The sequence below is a fragment of the Dendrobates tinctorius genome, unplaced genomic scaffold (assembly GCF_039654945.1).
Source record: "Dendrobates tinctorius isolate UK_male_01 unplaced genomic scaffold, ASM3965494v1 ptg000014l, whole genome shotgun sequence".
Lineage (NCBI taxonomy): Eukaryota > Metazoa > Chordata > Amphibia > Anura > Dendrobatidae > Dendrobates > Dendrobates tinctorius.
The window spans coordinates 19,740,177-19,760,544 of NW_027361682.1; the positions used below are offsets into that span (position 1 = coordinate 19,740,177).

General features: G+C 40.8%; 1 protein-coding gene across 3 annotated transcripts in view; it reads right to left on the reverse strand.

The window, feature by feature from the left end:
- ABCA9 (ATP binding cassette subfamily A member 9) overlaps positions 1-20,368 on the reverse strand; it is a 271,200-nt gene that overhangs the window by 130,012 nt on the left and 120,820 nt on the right. For all 3 annotated transcript variants that reach the window (XM_073559967.1, XM_073559966.1, XM_073559968.1), the window contains 4 exons: positions 8,192-8,282; positions 7,751-7,890; positions 7,520-7,639; positions 1,151-1,346 (listed from right to left, as the gene is read on the reverse strand). In XM_073559967.1, coding sequence (XP_073416068.1) covers positions 1,151-1,346; positions 7,520-7,639; positions 7,751-7,890; positions 8,192-8,282 — 547 coding nt within the window. The remainder of the gene's footprint in view (positions 1-1,150; positions 1,347-7,519; positions 7,640-7,750; positions 7,891-8,191; positions 8,283-20,368) is intronic.

Sequence of the window (20,368 nt, forward strand, 5' to 3'; positions counted from 1 at the left end):
AGCGCTATGCTATTCTGTGCACCCATTGACATTACATTATGTGATTGTAGGGTACTGACGGGCTACTATGACATCTGGGGGTCTGCTGGCTGACAGGTTTATGCTCCTGTGATACCCAGCCACAGGTTGTCCTTTATAGGAGTTTGTGCTTTTGTCTATATATACACAATCATATTGCAGTATGTGGAGTAAGCAATCAATCGATTGCAGGTTCACGTCCTCTAAGAGCACTACAAAACAAAAGTAAAGTGCCATGAAAAAAGTTTAAAAAAATATTTAAAAAATTTAAATAAAAATTTGAATCCTTCTCTTTTTCCCTCCTTAAAAATGTACAGTAGATTAAAAAAATAAACATAAAATTACAAAATATAAAATTATTTAACCAAAGACCATAAAGCAAAATATATAAAACATCCAGAATTGTAGTTTTTTTATAGCAGCACTTGCACAGAAAAAATGCAACAAAAAGTGGTCAAAATATCGAATGTACATTATAAAAAAGGGCTAAATAAAGCATCAGCTAGCCTGGCAAAGAACAATCCCTCAATTGACAGATAAATGTAAAAAAGTTACGGTATATGAAAATAGCCAGAAAATACAAAATATTTTTTCTTTTTAAATTTGAGAATTGTTTTAACCACTAAAGTGAACAAAAAAAACAACCAAAATTTGTTTGTTTGGTATCGCACCAATCATGCTGACGTGGAGAATCATTTCAAAAAGGTAACTATATCCACATAATGAATGTTGTAAAAACACAACAAAAAAATTGCTGAAATGCATTTTTTTTCCGCAATTTTCTGCGCATGGAATTTTTCTTCATTTTTGAGTACATTGTATGGTAAAATGAGTGGTGTCATTCTTAACTACCACCTGTCTTGCAAAGAAAAAAATAAAATTAACGAAAATATAAAAAAGCGATGTCTCTTGAAAGAAAAAAAGTAAAGCACAAAAATGAAAATTTGCTGCTGAAGGAAGGGTTAAAAATAGGGGCAAATTGGACAGAATGTGTTAAAGTAGAAGCAAAGTGTAACGTTTTCTCCCAGATCTCTGACCATAAGGTCTACAAGCTCCATATGAGATGAACTATTGCGGTTATACCGTTATACGGTGACACAGACACAGGGCTCATTAATGTGTTACAGCTCACATAGATCTGAAGGTTTTCGTATCATGTTTCAGCTTCAGGTATCGGATCCGTGCAGCAGCCAGAACTTGTTGTCTCCAGAGCTGGAAGCCGCTTAGTGTCACATTTCCTGAGTCTGACATCAGTAAGACAGATTCATCCATTTCTGCCAAGAAGGAGTCATCTACTGTCTGCTGCTCCGGGCTGAAGACACTGAAATCTAGAAAGAGACAGTGAATCACATATTACATATCTATGTACATACAGAGCAATATTATAGTAGTTATAGTCTAATACAGTGGTCCCCAACCTTTTTTGCACCAGGGACCGGTTTCAAGCAAGAACATTCTTCCATGGCCTGGCAGGGCGGGGATGGAGGTGTGGCAGGGGCGGAGCTTTGGTCATAAGGGGACGGGGCTATGGACGCGGTTGTATTGTAGCAGTGCATACTTATAATTAAATAACATTTATAATGTGACTCAACTCACCATAGGTTTTGAATGAGTGCTCCATCACCCCCTTCTCCCCATCATTGCCTTCACCCCATCACTCCCTTCTCCCCATCATTGCCTCCACCCCATCACTGCTGTCTCTCCATCATTGCCTTCACCCCATCACTGCCGTCTCTCCATCATTGCCTTCACCCCATCACTCCCTTCTCCCCATCATTGCCTTCACCCCATCACTCCCTTCTCCCCATCATTGCCTTCACCCCATCACTGCTGTCTCTCCATCATTGCCTTCACCCCATCATTGCTGTCTCTCCATCATTGCCTTCACCCCATCACTCCCTTCTCCCCATCATTGCCTTCACCCCATCACTGCTGTCTCTCCATCATTGCCTTCACCCCATCACTGCCGTCTCTCCATCATTTCCTTCACCCCATCACTGCCGTCTCTCCATCATTGCCTTCACCCCATCACTCCCTTCTCCCCATCATTGCCTTCTCTCCATCATTGCCTTCACCCCATCATTGCTGTCTCTCCATCATTGCCTTCACCCCATCACTGCCGTTTCTCCATCATTGCCTTCACCCCATCACTCCCTTCTCCCCATCATTGCCTTCACCCCATCACTCCCTTCTCCCCATCATTGCCTTCACCCCATCACTGCTGTCTCTCCATCATTGCCTTCACCCCATCACTGCTGTCTCTCCATCATTGCCTTCACCCCATCACTCCCTTCTCCCCATCATTGCCTTCACCCCATCACTGCTGTCTCTCCATCATTGCCTTCACCCCATCACTGCCGTCTCTCCATCATTTCCTTCACCCCATCACTGCCGTCTCTCCATCATTGCCTTCACCCCATCACTCCCTTCTCCCCATCATTGCCTTCTCTCCATCATTGCCTTCACCCCATCATTGCTGTCTCTCCATCATTGCCTTCACCCCATCACTGCCGTTTCTCCATCATTGCCTTCACCCCATCACTCCCTTCTCCCCATCATTGCCTTCACCCCATCACTCCCTTCTCCCCATCATTGCCTTCACCCCATCACTGCTGTCTCTCCATCATTGCCTTCACCCCATCACTCCCTTCTCCCCATCATTGCCTTCACCCCATCACTGCTGTCTCTCCATCATTGCCTTCACCCCATCACTGCCGTCTCTCCATCATTGCCTTCACCCCATCACTCCCTTCTCCCCATCATTGCCTTCTCTCCATCATTGCCTTCACCCCATCACTGCTGTCTCTCCATCATTGCCTTCACCCCATCACTGCCGTCTCTCCATCACTCCCATCATGGCCTTCTTCCATTACCCCTCATGGCCTTCTCTCCCCATCACGGTCTTCTCCTCATGTCCCCATCTCCTCCAGGGCCAGGCTCCACCTACACAAACACAGACAAACACACACACACACACACACACAGACATACATGTACACACACAGACAGACATACATACACACACACACATTATACATACACACAGACACCACCTCTCTCCTCTCACCTGTCCGCAGCATCGCCCGCGCTTCCTCGCTCTGACACAGCAGCGGCCGCGGCGCGCTCCTCTCTGTGTCAGTCAGAGACAGGAAGCGCGGGTGGCGGGCAGGAAGCTGGACGGGTCCTTGCAGCTCCGCTCCTGCTATTCCCTCTTGCAGGCAGCGGAGCTGCTTGGATCGCTCCCTGGCCACCGCTACACATGAGGGCAGTCTAAGAATTGCTGCGCGCCACCCCAGCCCCCGCTACGCCACTGACCTCCCCTGGCTGCCCTTGTGTCCGCGGACCGGCAAGGCACTGCAGCGGCCCGGTGCTGGGCCGCGGACCGGCGGTTGAGGACCCCTGGTCTAATACATCGGGGGCATTATTATAGTAGTTATATTCTTGTACATAGGAGGCAGTATTATAGTAGCTATATTCTTGCACATAGAGGCAGTATTATAGTAGTTATATTCTTGTACATAGGGAGCAGTATTATAGTAGTTATATTCTTGTACATAGGAGCAGTATTATAGTAGTTATATTCTTGTACATAGGAGCAGTATTATAGTAGTTATATTCTTGTACATAGGAGCAGTATTATAGTAGTTATATTCTTGCACATAGGGGGCAGTATTATAGTAATTATATTCTTGTACATAGGAGCAGTATTATAGTAGTTATGTCCGTGTACATGGGGAGCAGTATTATAGTAGTTATATTCTTGTACATAGGGACAGTATTATAGTAGTTATTTTCTTGTATATAGGGGCAGTATTATAGTAGTTATATTCTTGTACATAGGAGCAGTATTATAGTAGTTATATTCTTGCACATAGGGGACAGTATTATAGTAATTATATTCTTGTACATAGGAGCAGTATTATAGTAGTTATGTCCGTGTACATGGGGAGCAGTATTATAGTAGTTATATTCTTGTACATAGGGACAGTATTATAGTAGTTATATTCTTGTACATAGGGGTCGTATTATAGTAATTATATTCTTGTACATAGGGGCAGTATTATAGTAGTTATATTCTTGTACATGGGGAGCAGTATTATAGTAGTTATATTCTTGTACATATGAGGCAGTATTGTAATAGTTATGGCCGAAAGTGTTGGCATCCTTGAAATTGTTCCAGAAAATGAAGTATTTCTCCCATAAAATTATTGCAATTACACCTGTTTTCTTATACACACATTTATTTCCTTTGTGTGTATTTTCACAACACAAAGAAAACAGAGAAAAAAAAGGTGAATTGGACATAATTTCACACAAAACTAAAAAAAATGGGTCAAACAAAATTGTTGGCACATTTCCAAAATTGAGGGTAAACAACTGTGTTTCAAGCATGTGATGCTCGATTAAACTCATCTGTGGCAAGTGACAGGTGTAGGCAATATGAAAATCACACCGGAATCCAGAAAAATTTGGATAAGTTGACTCAATCTTTGCATTGTGTGTCTGTGTGTGCCACACTAAGCATGGAGAACAGAAAGTGGATAAGAGAATTTTCTGAGGACTCAAGAACCAAAATTGTTAAACAATATGAAGGTTACAAGTCCATCTCCAGAGATCTTTTTTTGTCCACTGTGCTCAACATATTCAAGAAGTTTACAACATGGCAATGTAGCTAATCTCCCTGGACATGGACAGCAGAGAAATAGTGATGATATGTTATAACGCAGGATAGTCCAGATGGTGGATAAGCAGCCCCAATAAAGTTCCAAAGAAATTTAAGCTGCCTTGCAGGCTCAGGGTGCAACAGTGTCAGCGTGAACTATCTGTTGACATTTGAATGAAATGAATAAATGAATCGTTGTGTCAGGAGACCCAGGAGGACCGCACTATTACAAAGAGACATAAAAAAGCCAGACTGTAGTTTGCCAAAATGTATGTGAGTCAGCTAAAACACTAATAAGAAAGCCTCATCTGGACAGAAAACACCAAGATAGAGCTTTTTGGTAAAGCACATCGCTCTACTGTTTACAGAAAATGGAATGAGGCCTACAAAGAAATTAACCCAGTACCTACAATCAAATATGGTGGAGGTTCAAAAATGTATTGGGGTTGATCTGCTGCTGGGTGCCTTGACTGTGTGCAATATATCATGAAATCTGAATATTACCAAAGGATTTGGGTCATAATATAGTGCCCAGTGTCAGAAAGCTGGGTGTGTGTCCTAGGTCATGGGTCTTCCAGGAGTGGCCAGCAATGGGTTTGGATCTAAATCCCATTGAACACATGTGGAGAGATCTTAAAATTGCTATTAGGGGAATGCACCCGTCAAATATGAGAGACCTGGAGCAGTTTTCAAAAAAAGAAGAGTGCTCCAAAATTAAAAATAAGAGGTGTAAAAAGCTTGTTGATTGTTATAGGAAGCTATTGATTGCAGTTTCAGCTCTGGCATAAATTAAGAGACCACTGCAATAGTTTCAGTTTATCTGATTTTTCTTTTTATAGGTATATTTTTGAGTAATAGGTAATTGTTCTTTTATTCTATAAACTACTGACAACATGTCTTCAAATTTCCAAGCACTAAATTTTGTATTTATTTTCAGAAAATGAGAAACGGTCAAAAGAACAAAAAATGCAGTGCTTACAGACCTCAAATAATGCTAAGAAACCAAGTGCATAATCATTTAGAAACAACAATACTAATGTTTTAACTCAGGAAGAGTTCAGAAATCAATATTTTGTGGAATAACCATTATTTTTAATCAGAGCTTTCATGCGTCTTGGCATGCTTTCCACCAGTCTTTCACACTGCTTTTGGGTGACCTTATGCCACTCCTGATACAAAAATTTAAGCAGTTCTTCTTTGTTTGATGGCTTGTGACTATCCATCTTCCTCTGGATTACATTCCAGAGGTTTTCAATGGGGTTCAGGTCTGGAGATTGGGCTGGCCATGACATGGATTTGATGTGGTGGTCCTTCATCCACACATTGATTGACCTAGCTGTATGGCATGGCGCATTGTCCTGCTGGAAAAACCAGTCCTCAGCGTTGGGGAACATTGCCTGAGCAGAAGGAATCAACTGTTTTTCCAGGATAACCTTATATGCGGCTTGATTCATACGTCCTTCGCAAAGATTAACCTGCCCAATTCCTGCCTTGCTGAAGCATCCCCAGAACATCACCGATCCTCAACCAAATTTCACAGTGGGTGCAAGACACTGTGGCTTGTATGCCTCTCCACGTCTCCATCTAACCATTAGACGACCAGGTATTGGGCAAAGCTGAAAATTAGACTTATCAAAGATTACCTTACTCCTGTCCTCTATGGTCCAATCCTTATGGTCTTTGGCAAACTTCACCCTGGCTCTCCTTTGCTTCTCATTGATGAAAGGCTTTTTTCCAGCTTTACATGACTTGAGCCCTGCCTCTAGGAGCCTGTTACGAACTATTCTTGCCGTACACTTCACCCCAGATGCCATCTGCCATTCCTTTTGTATGTCACTTGATGTCATCCTGCGGTTGCTGAGTGACATTTGAAAAAGATGACGGTCATCCCAGTCAGTGGAGAGTCGTTTTCGCCCTCTGTCGGCCTGTAGCTTTGTTGTCCCCATTTGTCTGCTGCTTGACCTCATTGTAATAGACTACCATCTTAGAAATTTTAAGGATGGAGGCAACATGACGCTCACTGTATCCCTCTGCTAGTAAAGCCTGAATTGAGCCCTTCTTTTCCTCACTCAAGACTTTTCTTTTCAATTCTTTTGGCATGGTTAAAAGTTATTTTTCCATTCTTATTAATTTTGGGATATTACTAGCACTTGTTTTGCCTTCCAGCTTGTCCTATTGCAAGAGGATTGTGAACACCACAGCAGGGTTTTTTTTTATACTTTCCTTCGTTAAATAAGATTTGGTTCAGGTGATCACCTCATCAGAAGCACCTTAAGTAGAATGAGGTGTACTCTGGTTGGAATTCAACTGACACTGGAATGGAATTGCTGTCAGACATGTAGAGAAGCTGATTTTTATAAAACTGTGCAGTGGTCTCTTAATTATTGCCAGAGCTGCATTTATTCCAAAGAGTGTGCAACTAAATATTAAATTGTGGGTGCCAACAATTTTGTCCAGACCATTTTTGGGGTTTTGTGTGAAATTATGTTCAATTAGGCTTTTTTCATTTGTTTTTTTGTTTGTGTGTAAACATGTGTATAACAAAACATGTAAGGTTGGGGTCACACTTGTGAGTGCAATGCGAGAAACTCGCGCATCAATACCCAGCACTGCCACCAGCGGTTTGGACCGGAGCGTTCAGCTGCATAGAAAGACATGCAGCCGCACACTCCGGTCCCAAGTGCTGGCGGCAGTGCTGGGTATTGATGCGAGACTTGCGCGAGTTTCTCGCATTGCACTAGCAAGTGTGACCCCGGCCTAATTGCAATAACTGTATATAGGGAGCAGTATTGCCACCAGTAGGTCCTCTGGTAGCTCAGCACAACCTTTTCTCTTTACCTCCCTTTTCCAGTTCTGTCTCTCCTTCCAGTTTGATGAATACATCATCCAGCGTGGTCATGGAGACTCCATATGTGACAACGTCCTCTCCCACACGTCTGTCCAGATGATCGAAAAGGTCTAAAATTGAAATATTTGAAAAATTTGTCTTTGCAATAAAACCTATCGGTGTCCAGTGGCGGTAACATGACACTAATCCGGCTGTGTGGGATACTGAGGTGTATTAGTTACCTGAGAAGCTGTCCATGTTTTCAAAAGGTAACATGTAGGTGAGCTGTTCTTCATTCTGCACCGACAGCTTAGCGTTGGAGATGTGCTGCCTAATGATGGAGGTCATCTGCTCAGGGTCACAAGACGGAGGAACCTGCATCCTGACCATTGCCAGAGGAATAACCAAATTGTAGAAAAACAACTAATGTAAGGAATAAAGACAAATTTATTCTGCATATATTATTCAATGGTCAATTATTTCCTCATGTATTATTTATGAGAAACGGAACTCAATTTCTTTAATTAAGGAGTCCAAAGAGAGCTGAATAAATCTGCCTCCAGCATGCGCCCCCTAGTGGTAGCTGCAACCAAAAATGTGTGTAGCTCTCCAGCTGTTAGCAGACTACAACTCCCAGCATGCTATGACGACATTAGTATTTATTTAAAAGTACATTTTTATACCTTAAATGATATCCAATGCCCCATTTTCTCTTCAAGAACAGGGATGAGCCAACACATTTCAGTCTGCCATTAGATATTACAGCTTTCCTATCTAGAAGGAATACAAAGACACAAATACACTAATAAGTACTTAGGACAGAAGTTACATATTTTGAGATAACATTTTAGATGACATATATCCCTTATAGCATCCAAGTAAACTTCTAAATTAAGTGGCAGTGGAAAAAATCCTTCTTTGTAAGGACCAGTCACTTGTCATAAATATAAATAAATATATATATATAAAAACATAAGCACAAAGGCGCAGGTTCCTATATGATACCGCCTGCAGCTGCAAATAAGGACAACAACCACCCAATTTGTCCAACAGTAAAAGTCAAATCAAAAAGTAAGTAATTTGCGCTAGCAGGATACCATTCAGAGGTTTCAAAGAAATATCTACAGTGAAGCTGGTTCACAAAATATATGTACCGATACCTTCATTCAGATGAATAAGGAACTGGTCGAAGGATACTTCCTCAAGCAGGGTCCCGGTGCAAAGATGACGCTGCAAACAGTAGTGATGCTGATGAAAATGAGCTTGAGAGAGTTCAGTTGGTGAATGCAGATATTGGACGCTGCTCCGGCCGGTAGCAAGCGTCCTTCTAGTAGCGTGACCGCCGCCGACACCCGGCGAGTATAACGGCACGAGTACAGTCAAAAAGCCGGCAAGGTAGCAAAAGGTGCAGGACCTTGCGTGACGTCACGGTCACGTGGAACACCACGTGACTGGCTAGTGAGCACAAAAACGACCAAAAAGCTGTCTTACGCGTTTCGGAATCACCGGATTCCTTCTTCAGAGATGGTCTATGGTGCTCAATTACGTTCATATATACCCGCAGTCTCCAAACTCCATGTTCATTGATTAAAGGCAAACAATTCAATCTCGCTGTTTAGTCCATTAGGAACAAGTGTATTCATTTCAAAAATCAGTCTGCTTTCTTCTCTTGACATTTGTTGAATAAAGTTCCCCTTCCGCCAGCTTTTTTTAACCACTTTAATACCCGTAGCTTTAACATTTTTAATAGAGCCTCCATGCTGATTAGCAAAATGGTGCGATAAAGGGTGACCCATAAATCTGTTTACAATATTGCGCAAATGCTCTGCTAACCGGACATGCAATGGGCGTTTTGTGCGTCCTATGTACAGTTTCCCACAGGGGCATGTAATACCATATATAACCCCTGTGGTATCGCAGGTTATGAAATCTTTAATTTTTACCTCCGCAAATTTATTAGTAATCCCTCCCTGTTTTTTAGAGGTCAGTTTTTTACAGGGGCCACACTTTCCACACGGAAAAAAACCCCCTGGTAATTTCTCCGGATTTAAAGTGATACTACTTAGAGGTTTAGAAATAGAGGGGGCTATAAGATTTCCCAAATTTTGCGCCTTCCTAAAAATAAACCTAGGGTATGTTGGTAAAGATTCCCCTATAACCTTATCGTTTCTCAGGATATTCCAATGTCTCCTGACAATTTTTTTAAAAATGGTACTATTAGAGTTATATTGTAAAATTATGGGGGTGTCTTCCATAAAAGCATTGGCATTTTTTCTCATACGTTGTTCCAATAATTGATCCCTTGGAATTTTTTCCACTAGTTTTTTTGTTTTCACTAAAGATGTTGGATCATAACCTTTATTGGAGAACTTCTTCATCATTGCCTCTGCCTCTCTATCAAAATCCTCCCTTTTCGAACAGTTGCGGTAGGCTCTAATTAATTGACTTTTTGGAACATTCAATAGCCAGCTAGGTAAATGGCAACTGTCAAGTGAAATAAAATTATTAGAATCTGTAGGCTTATGGTATAATCGCGAGCCAATGGCATTGTTTTCTACAAAAATCTCTAAATCTAAAAAGTTAACTTCTTTTGAACTCGTGGTCATAGAAAATTTTAAAAAGTAGGAATTTTTATTTAGTGAATTAAAAAATTGTTCCAATAGCAAGGGACCACCAGACCATATAAAAACAATATCATCTATGAATCGATGCCATAGCACGAGGTTCGCTAGTAATCTGCCGTCGGGATAGATGGTTTCCTGTTCCCATCTTCCAACGTACAGATTTGCATAACTAGGTGCGAACCTCGTGCCCATAGCTGTACCCCACTGCTGGGAGTAGTGGTCCATCCCATATCGAAAAAAATTGTGAGTTAAAATAAAATTTATACACTCAAGGAGATATTCAATTTGGTCAAGCGGCAGTGAACCATCCTTCCTCAGGAAATGTTCCACTGCTTCGCATCCCTTTTTATGCTGAATGACTGTATACAAGGAAGTTATGTCCAGTGTGCCCAAGATGTAGTGGTCACACCATTGTATCTTCTTTAAAATACCTAAAATATGGGTGCTATCCTTAAGATACGCCGGGAGATCCGGTATTAATCTTTGTAAATGACAATCAACAAATTTGGATAGATTTGATGTTAAACCCCCAATAGCAGAAATAATAGGTCTCCCGGGTGGTTGGCTCATATTTTTGTGCACCTTAGGTAAATAATAAAAGTACGGCACTCTAGGATGAGGTGTATTAATAAAATCCATTTCTTTTTTGTTTAAAATACCCTTTTCAAAGCCCTTGTTTAACAATTCCCGCATCTCTACCAGATACTCATTAGAAGGATCATGGGTTAGTAATTTATAAGTTTGTCTGTCGTCCAAAATCCGGAGTGCTTCTTTCTCATAATCCAACGTGTTTAGTATTACTATACCGCCCCCTTTATCTGCTGGTCTGATAGTAATCTCCCTATTTTCCTGAAGTTGCTTAATGGCTGTTCTTTCATTATGTGATAAATTGTGTTTAAATTTATTACATCGCCTGTCCGAAATTTTTCTAATTTCGAGTATAACATTATTTTGAAAAGCTTCAAATGCCTCTGAATACTCCTGTATAGGATTAAAGTTAGATTTTTTCTTTAGACCAGTGTGAATATATGGATCAGGAGTATTCATGGGGTCATCAATATTGCTACTAATTTTCTTTTTCATATAGTGTTTCTTCAGGGCTAGTTTCCTCATGAACAATTTTACACCCACAAACGCCTGAAATTTATCAAATTTAACACTGGGGGCGTACTTCAGACCTTTATTCAATAAACGGGATTCATTTTCTTGTAGGGGATATTGACTTAGATTAAATATTTTTTGTTCAGGGGCTGATATTTGATCTATTTTTGATGGGGATTGTTGTGTGTTCTTTTTTTTGGTAGATTCCCCGCCCCTACACCCCCTTTTTCGTTTCTTTTTTGGCCTAACTGAAAAAAAGAAAGGTGACTCTGCTTTGTTTTTAGTTGTGATTTTTTTTGTTGTTGTTCCCTCGGACCAACCTTGTCCTTTCTACTGTCTACTGGAGGATTGTCTTTATATTTATCACTCCCCATAGAGGGAATATTTTCTATGTTTTCTATAACCATAAATCGGTTATGGGTACTAATAGAGGGTAGTGGTGTGGAAATGGCTGGTAATTCTGCCCCCTGTATCTCAGTGGTGCCCCCATTTTTGGCTATTTCCATGTGTGTAAGATTTTCCATATCGGAAGTGAGATGGATAGAAAACCTTTCACTTGATGTAGGGAGAGAGGTCTCCTCTCCATGTATCTCATCTAGAGTTAACAATGGACCTGAAGATTTAGGAGAGTGTTGTTCTTCATACTGATGTGCAACTTCGCCTCTGGTTATTTGGCTATCCCCATGGTTAGATGTTACGGATATTAAATTTTTATTAATGGTGAAAACCGAGTCCCTCCCAAATTTTCTACGTTTTTTCTCTACTATTTCCTTTTCTTTATTACGTATCCTCTTTTTAATATTACCAGAGAGGTATATAATTTCAGGGTGGAGCTCATATGGTTTGATCTCTTCAAATAAATTCATAATTTCTCTGCGTATCCTCAGTAGTTCACTCCTCCTCTTCTCAATAATGAAGGATACAGTTCTTTTAGAAAATTCCTTAAACATGGCATCCCATTCAGCTAATGTTTCTGAGTCCCCAATATCACCCGTCAGGGGTTTGTACACCATTAACCCCTTTGGTATACAATCAGAGGCTAGATATCTTTCCAGCGTCGATATCTCCCACAAGTCTCTCATTTCTTTCAATAAGTATTGTTCCAAGGTTTTAAGTGATTTAATCGTCTGAGATATTTCCACCTTATCGGGGTTAGCCACAGATACATGCTGTTCGAAATTAAAAAATCTCTGGATATTGTATATCCTTTCCTTCCTATCAGACCATAAAGTGGCCATAGTATGCAGACAACCTACAAATTTACTATAAACAAATGGCTCAATTAATTTAAAATAAAGGTGAACAATGCTGCCTCTGTGAGCGGTGGTAATGCCTTTTTTAAAAACATAAAAACATAAGCACAAAGGCGCAGGTTCCTATATGATACCGCCTGCAGCTGCAAATAAGGACAACAACCACCCAATTTGTCCAACAGTAAAAGTCAAATCAAAAAGTAAGTAATTTGCGCTAGCAGGATACCATTCAGAGGTTTCAAAGAAATATCTACAGTGAAGCTGGTTCACAAAATATATGTACCGATACCTTCATTCAGATGAATAAGGAACTGGTCGAAGGATACTTCCTCAAGCAGGGTCCCGGTGCAAAGATGACGCTGCAAACAGTAGTGATGCTGATGAAAATGAGCTTGAGAGAGTTCAGTTGGTGAATGCAGATATTGGACGCTGCTCCGGCCGGTAGCAAGCGTCCTTCTAGTAGCGTGACCGCCGCCGACACCCGGCGAGTATAACGGCACGAGTACAGTCAAAAAGCCGGCAAGGTAGCAAAAGGTGCAGGACCTTGCGTGACGTCACGGTCACGTGGAACACCACGTGACTGGCTAGTGAGCACAAAAACGACCAAAAAGCTGTCTTACGCGTTTCGGAATCACCGGATTCCTTCTTCAGAGATGGTCTATGGTGCTCAATTACGTTCATATATACCCGCAGTCTCCAAACTCCATGTTCATTGATTAAAGGCAAACAATTCAATCTCGCTGTTTAGTCCATTAGGAACAAGTGTATTCATTTCAAAAATCAGTCTGCTTTCTTCTCTTGACATTTGTTGAATAAAGTTCCCCTTCCGCCAGCTTTTTTTAACCACTTTAATACCCGTAGCTTTAACATTTTTAATAGAGCCTCCATGCTGATTAGCAAAATGGTGCGATAAAGGGTGACCCATAAATCTGTTTACAATATTGCGCAAATGCTCTGCTAACCGGACATGCAATGGGCGTTTTGTGCGTCCTATGTACAGTTTCCCACAGGGGCATGTAATACCATATATAACCCCTGTGGTATCGCAGGTTATGAAATCTTTAATTTTTACCTCCGCAAATTTATTAGTAATCCCTCCCTGTTTTTTAGAGGTCAGTTTTTTACAGGGGCCACACTTTCCACACGGAAAAAAACCCCCTGGTAATTTCTCCGGATTTAAAGTGATACTACTTAGAGGTTTAGAAATAGAGGGGGCTATAAGATTTCCCAAATTTTGCGCCTTCCTAAAAATAAACCTAGGGTATGTTGGTAAAGATTCCCCTATAACCTTATCGTTTCTCAGGATATTCCAATGTCTCCTGACAATTTTTTTAAAAATGGTACTATTAGAGTTATATTGTAAAATTATGGGGGTGTCTTCCATAAAAGCATTGGCATTTTTTCTCATACGTTGTTCCAATAATTGATCCCTTGGAATTTTTTCCACTAGTTTTTTTGTTTTCACTAAAGATGTTGGATCATAACCCTTATTGGAGAACTTCTTCATCATTGCCTCTGCCTCTCTATCAAAATCCTCCCTTTTCGAACAGTTGCGGTAGGCTCTAATTAATTGACTTTTTGGAACATTCAATAGCCAGCTAGGTAAATGGCAACTGTCAAGTGAAATAAAATTATTAGAATCTGTAGGCTTATGGTATAATCGCGAGCCAATGGCATTGTTTTCTACAAAAATCTCTAAATCTAAAAAGTTAACTTCTTTTGAACTCGTGGTCATAGAAAATTTTAAAAAGTAGGAATTTTTATTTAGTGAATTAAAAAATTGTTCCAATAGCAAGGGACCACCAGACCATATAAAAACAATATCATCTATGAATCGATGCCATAGCACGAGGTTCGCTAGTAATCTGCCGTCGGGATAGATGGTTTCCTGTTCCCATCTTCCAACGTACAGATTTGCATAACTAGGTGCGAACCTCGTGCCCATAGCTGTACCCCACTGCTGGGAGTAGTAGTCCATCCCATATCGAAAAAAATTGTGAGTTAAAATAAAATTTATACACTCAAGGAGATATTCAATTTGGTCAAGCGGCAGTGAACCATCCTTCCTCAGGAAATGTTCCACTGCTTCGCATCCCTTTTTATGCTGAATGACTGTATACAAGGAAGTTATGTCCAGTGTGCCCAAGATGTAGTGGTCACACCATTGTATCTTCTTTAAAATACCTAAAATATGGGTGCTATCCTTAAGATACGCCGGGAGATCCGGTATTAATCTTTGTAAATGACAATCAACAAATTTGGATAGATTTGATGTTAAACCCCCAATAGCAGAAATAATAGGTCTCCCGGGTGGTTGGCTCATATTTTTGTGCACCTTAGGTAAATAATAAAAGTACGGCACTCTAGGATGAGGTGTATTAATAAAATCCATTTCTTTTTTGTTTAAAATACCCTTTTCAAAGCCCTTGTTTAACAATTCCCGCATCTCTACCAGATACTCATTAGAAGGATCATGGGTTAGTAATTTATAAGTTTGTCTGTCGTCCAAAATCCGGAGTGCTTCTTTCTCATAATCCAACGTGTTTAGTATTACTATACCGCCCCCTTTATCTGCTGGTCTGATAGTAATCTCCCTATTTTCCTGAAGTTGCTTAATGGCTGTTCTTTCATTATGTGATAAATTGTGTTTAAATTTATTACATCGCCTGTCCGAAATTTTTCTAATTTCGAGTATAACATTATTTTGAAAAGCTTCAAATGCCTCTGAATACTCCTGTATAGGATTAAAGTTAGATTTTTTCTTTAGACCAGTGTGAATATATGGATCAGGAGTATTCATGGGGTCATCAATATTGCTACTAATTTTCTTTTTCATATAGTGTTTCTTCAGGGCTAGTTTCCTCATGAACAATTTTACACCCACAAACGCCTGAAATTTATCAAATTTAACACTGGGGGCGTACTTCAGACCTTTATTCAATAAACGGGATTCATTTTCTTGTAGGGGATATTGACTTAGATTAAATATTTTTTGTTCAGGGGCTGATATTTGATCTATTTTTGATGGGGATTGTTGTGTGTTCTTTTTTTTGGTAGATTCCCCGCCCCTACACCCCCTTTTTCGTTTCTTTTTTGGCCTAACTGAAAAAAAGAAAGGTGACTCTGCTTTGTTTTTAGTTGTGATTTTTTTTGTTGTTGTTCCCTCGGACCAACCTTGTCCTTTCTACTGTCTACTGGAGGATTGTCTTTATATTTATCACTCCCCATAGAGGGAATATTTTCTATGTTTTCTATAACCATAAATCGGTTATGGGTACTAATAGAGGGTAGTGGTGTGGAAATGGCTGGTAATTCTGCCCCCTGTATCTCAGTGGTGCCCCCATTTTTGGCTATTTCCATGTGTGTAAGATTTTCCATATCGGAAGTGAGATGGATAGAAAACCTTTCACTTGATGTAGGGAGAGAGGTCTCCTCTCCATGTATCTCACTATATGAAAAAGAAAATTAGTAGCAATATTGATGACCCCATGAATACTCCTGATCCATATATTCACACTGGTCTAAAGAAAAAATCTAACTTTAATCCTATACAGGAGTATTCAGAGGCATTTGAAGCTTTTCAAAATAATGTTATACTCGAAATTAGAAAAATTTCGGACAGGCGATGTAATAAATTTAAACACAATTTATCACATAATGAAAGAACAGCCATTAAGCAACTTCAGGAAAATAGGGAGATTACTATCAGACCAGCAGATAAAGGGGGCGGTATAGTAATACTAAACACGTTGGATTATGAGAAAGAAGCACTCCGGATTTTGGACGACAGACAAACTTATAAATTACTAACCCATGATCCTTCTAATGAGTATCTGGTAGAGATGCGGGAATTGTTAAACAAGGGCTTTGAAAAGGGTATTTTAAACAAAAAAGAAATGGATTTTATTAATACACCTCATCCTAGAGTGCCGTACTTTTATTATTTACCTAAGGTGCACAAAAATATGAGCCAACCACCCGGGAGACCTATTATTTCTGCTATTGGGGGTTTAACATCAAATCTATCCAAATTTGTTGATTGTCATTTACAAAGATTAATACCGGATCTCCCGGCGTATCTTAAGGATAGCACCCATATTTTAGGTATTTTAAAGAAGATACAATGGTGTGACCACTACATCTTGGGCACACTGGACATAACTTCCTTGTATACAGTCATTCAGCATAAAAAGGGATGCGAAGCAGTGGAACATTTCCTGAGGAAGGATGGTTCACTGCCGCTTGACCAAATTGAATATCTCCTTGAGTGTATAAATTTTATTTTAACTCACAATTTTTTTCGATATGGGATGGACTACTACTCCCAGCAGTGGGGTACAGCTATGGGCACGAGGTTCGCACCTAGTTATGCAAATCTGTACGTTGGAAGATGGGAACAGGAAACCATCTATCCCGACGGCAGATTACTAGCGAACCTCGTGCTATGGCATCGATTCATAGATGATATTGTTTTTATATGGTCTGGTGGTCCCTTGCTATTGGAACAATTTTTTAATTCACTAAATAAAAATTCCTACTTTTTAAAATTTTCTATGACCACGAGTTCAAAAGAAGTTAACTTTTTAGATTTAGAGATTTTTGTAGAAAACAATGCCATTGGCTCGCGATTATACCATAAGCCTACAGATTCTAATAATTTTATTTCACTTGACAGTTGCCATTTACCTAGCTGGCTATTGAATGTTCCAAAAAGTCAATTAATTAGAGCCTACCGCAACTGTTCGAAAAGGGAGGATTTTGATAGAGAGGCAGAGGCAATGATGAAGAAGTTCTCCAATAAGGGTTATGATCCAACATCTTTAGTGAAAACAAAAAAACTAGTGGAAAAAATTCCAAGGGATCAATTATTGGAACAACGTATGAGAAAAAATGCCAATGCTTTTATGGAAGACACCCCCATAATTTTACAATATAACTCTAATAGTACCATTTTTAAAAAAATTGTCAGGAGACATTGGAATATCCTGAGAAACGATAAGGTTATAGGGGAATCTTTACCAACATACCCTAGGTTTATTTTTAGGAAGGCGCAAAATTTGGGAAATCTTATAGCCCCCTCTATTTCTAAACCTCTAAGTAGTATCACTTTAAATCCGGAGAAATTACCAGGGGGTTTTTTTCCGTGTGGAAAGTGTGGCCCCTGTAAAAAACTGACCTCTAAAAAACAGGGAGGGATTACTAATAAATTTGCGGAGGTAAAAATTAAAGATTTCATAACCTGCGATACCACAGGGGTTATATATGGTATTACATGCCCCTGTGGGAAACTGTACATAGGACGCACAAAACGCCCATTGCATGTCCGGTTAGCAGAGCATTTGCGCAATATTGTAAACAGATTTATGGGTCACCCTTTATCGCACCATTTTGCTAATCAGCATGGAGGCTCTATTAAAAATGTTAAAGCTACGGGTATTAAAGTGGTTAAAAAAAGCTGGCGGAAGGGGAACTTTATTCAACAAATGTCAAGAGAAGAAAGCAGACTGATTTTTGAAATGAATACACTTGTTCCTAATGGACTAAACAGCGAGATTGAATTGTTTGCCTTTAATCAATGAACATGGAGTTTGGAGACTGCGGGTATATATGAACGTAATTGAGCACCATAGACCATCTCTGAAGAAGGAATCCGGTGATTCCGAAACGCGTAAGACAGCTTTTTGGTCGTTTTTGTGCTCACTAGCCAGTCACGTGGTGTTCCACGTGACCGTGACGTCACGCAAGGTCCTGCACCTTTTGCTACCTTGCCGGCTTTTTGACTGTACTCGTGCCGTTATACTCGCCGTGTGTCGGCGGCGGTCACGCTACTAGAAGGACGCTTGCTACCGGCCGGAGCAGCGTCCAATATCTGCATTCACCAACTGAACTCTCTCAAGCTCATTTTCATCAGCATCACTACTGTTTGCAGCGTCATCTTTGCACCGGGACCCTGCTTGAGGAAGTATCCTTCGACCAGTTCCTTATTCATCTGAATGAAGGTATCGGTACATATATTTTGTGAACCAGCTTCACTGTAGATATTTCTTTGAAACCTCTGAATGGTATCCTGCTAGCGCAAATTACTTACTTTTTGATTTAAATATATATATATATATATATATATATAAATATATATATATATTTACTACCTGAAGAGCCCGGCGCTGCCTGGGCATAGTAACCAACTGCGGTTAGTTATAACAAATTATAATGATTATATTGCACATAAAAAACATGCATCTAATCCTATCCTGTGTGATACTGACTGTTGAGCCGTGTATCTAATCCTATTCTGTGTGATACTGTCTGCTGAGCTGTGTATCCAATACTTGTCATGATCCAGGCTGGATCTGACAAGTTAAATGGACAAATTGAACTTTTTTCCTTTGGCTGTGTGCCAAAGTGGTGTGATTGCCCCCGGTGGCCATTAGATTTATTGCACTGTGGTATCGTTTGTTCTAAGTTGCCCCGGTGGTGGTGAGCGGTATTGCACTCTAGTACCTTAGTTTGTGCACGTAATTATAATGCAGGTGTGAATGCTCTATAAAAGAGGTCAGGTGTATCAATCACGGTTGGTGATAGGTCTTCAGTTAGTCATTCACAAGGAAGCCTGGGTGAAAGATGGAGCTGAACAAGAGTCCTGGGCAGCCCAGCCAGAGAGGACGAGTTGCAGCTATGGAGTCTGCAAGGAGTGCTGGCATGGATTGGTGGAGTCCAATGATGGGGTCTGCAAGAAGGGCTGGCATGGCGTGGTGGAGTCGTAGTTTATGGTGTCAGCAGGAAGTGCTTGCATGGCTTGGTGGAGTGGCGACTATGGTGAGAGTTGCACTCAGCATGCTGGACTTGGTTGCTGAAAGCTGGACTCAAGCATGCTTGACTTATTGGCAGAAAAGTTGGACTCAAGCATGCTGAACTTTTTGGCAGAAGCTGGACTCATCTTTGGGACTCTGTTTACTGGGCAGCTGCAGCTGGTGGTGGACTCTGCTCCAAGGCTGCACTATGGTGATGGATCCGGTTATGGTGATGGATCCGGTTGGAGGAGAAGATGCACGAAGGTGGTGGGCTCTGTTGCTGGGAGCGTAAGCAACAGAGCAAAGCTAAGTGATGTTCCCCTGTTTTATCACTTTTCCTTATGTGTGTTTACTGCAGTGGTGGGATTAGTTTCCGCGCCGACCAATTCCCTAGTGAGGGTTTAGGTGCAGGGCGAGCTAGGGTTAAAAGGTTCCTGTGCGTTGCGCGGTGCGGAACCGGCATAGGGAACGATAGGAGTGTAGAGACACTGACTCAGGGGAGTGCGGGAGGTCTCCACTTCCCCGTTTCCCTATCGCAGGGCCCTCCATTGTTAATGTTACCCAGGTTTTCCCTTTATTATTTAAATTCGTGTGTGGTGAGTATCCCATGTCAGGGCCCCACCTTAGCAACTGTACGGTATATACTCTTTGGCGCCATCGCTCTCATTCTTTAAGTCCCCATTGTTCACATCTGGCAACTGTCAATTTGCCTCCAACACTTTTCCCCCATTATGTAGATAGGGGCAAAATTGTTTGGTGAATTGGAACGTACGGGGTTAAAATTTCACCTCACGACATAGCCTATGACGCTCTCGGGGTCCAGACGTGTGACTGTGCAAAATTTTGTGGCTGTAGCTACGATGGTGCAGATGCCAATACATACATACACTTTTTCCCCATTATGTACCTAGAGGCAAAATTGTTTGGTGAATTGGAACGCACGGGGTTAAAATTTCACCTCACAACATAGCCTATGATGCTCTCGGGGTCCAGATGTGTGACTGTGCAAAATTTTGTGGCTGTAGCTATGACGGTGCGGATGCCAATCCCAGACATACATACATACATACATACACACACACACACACATT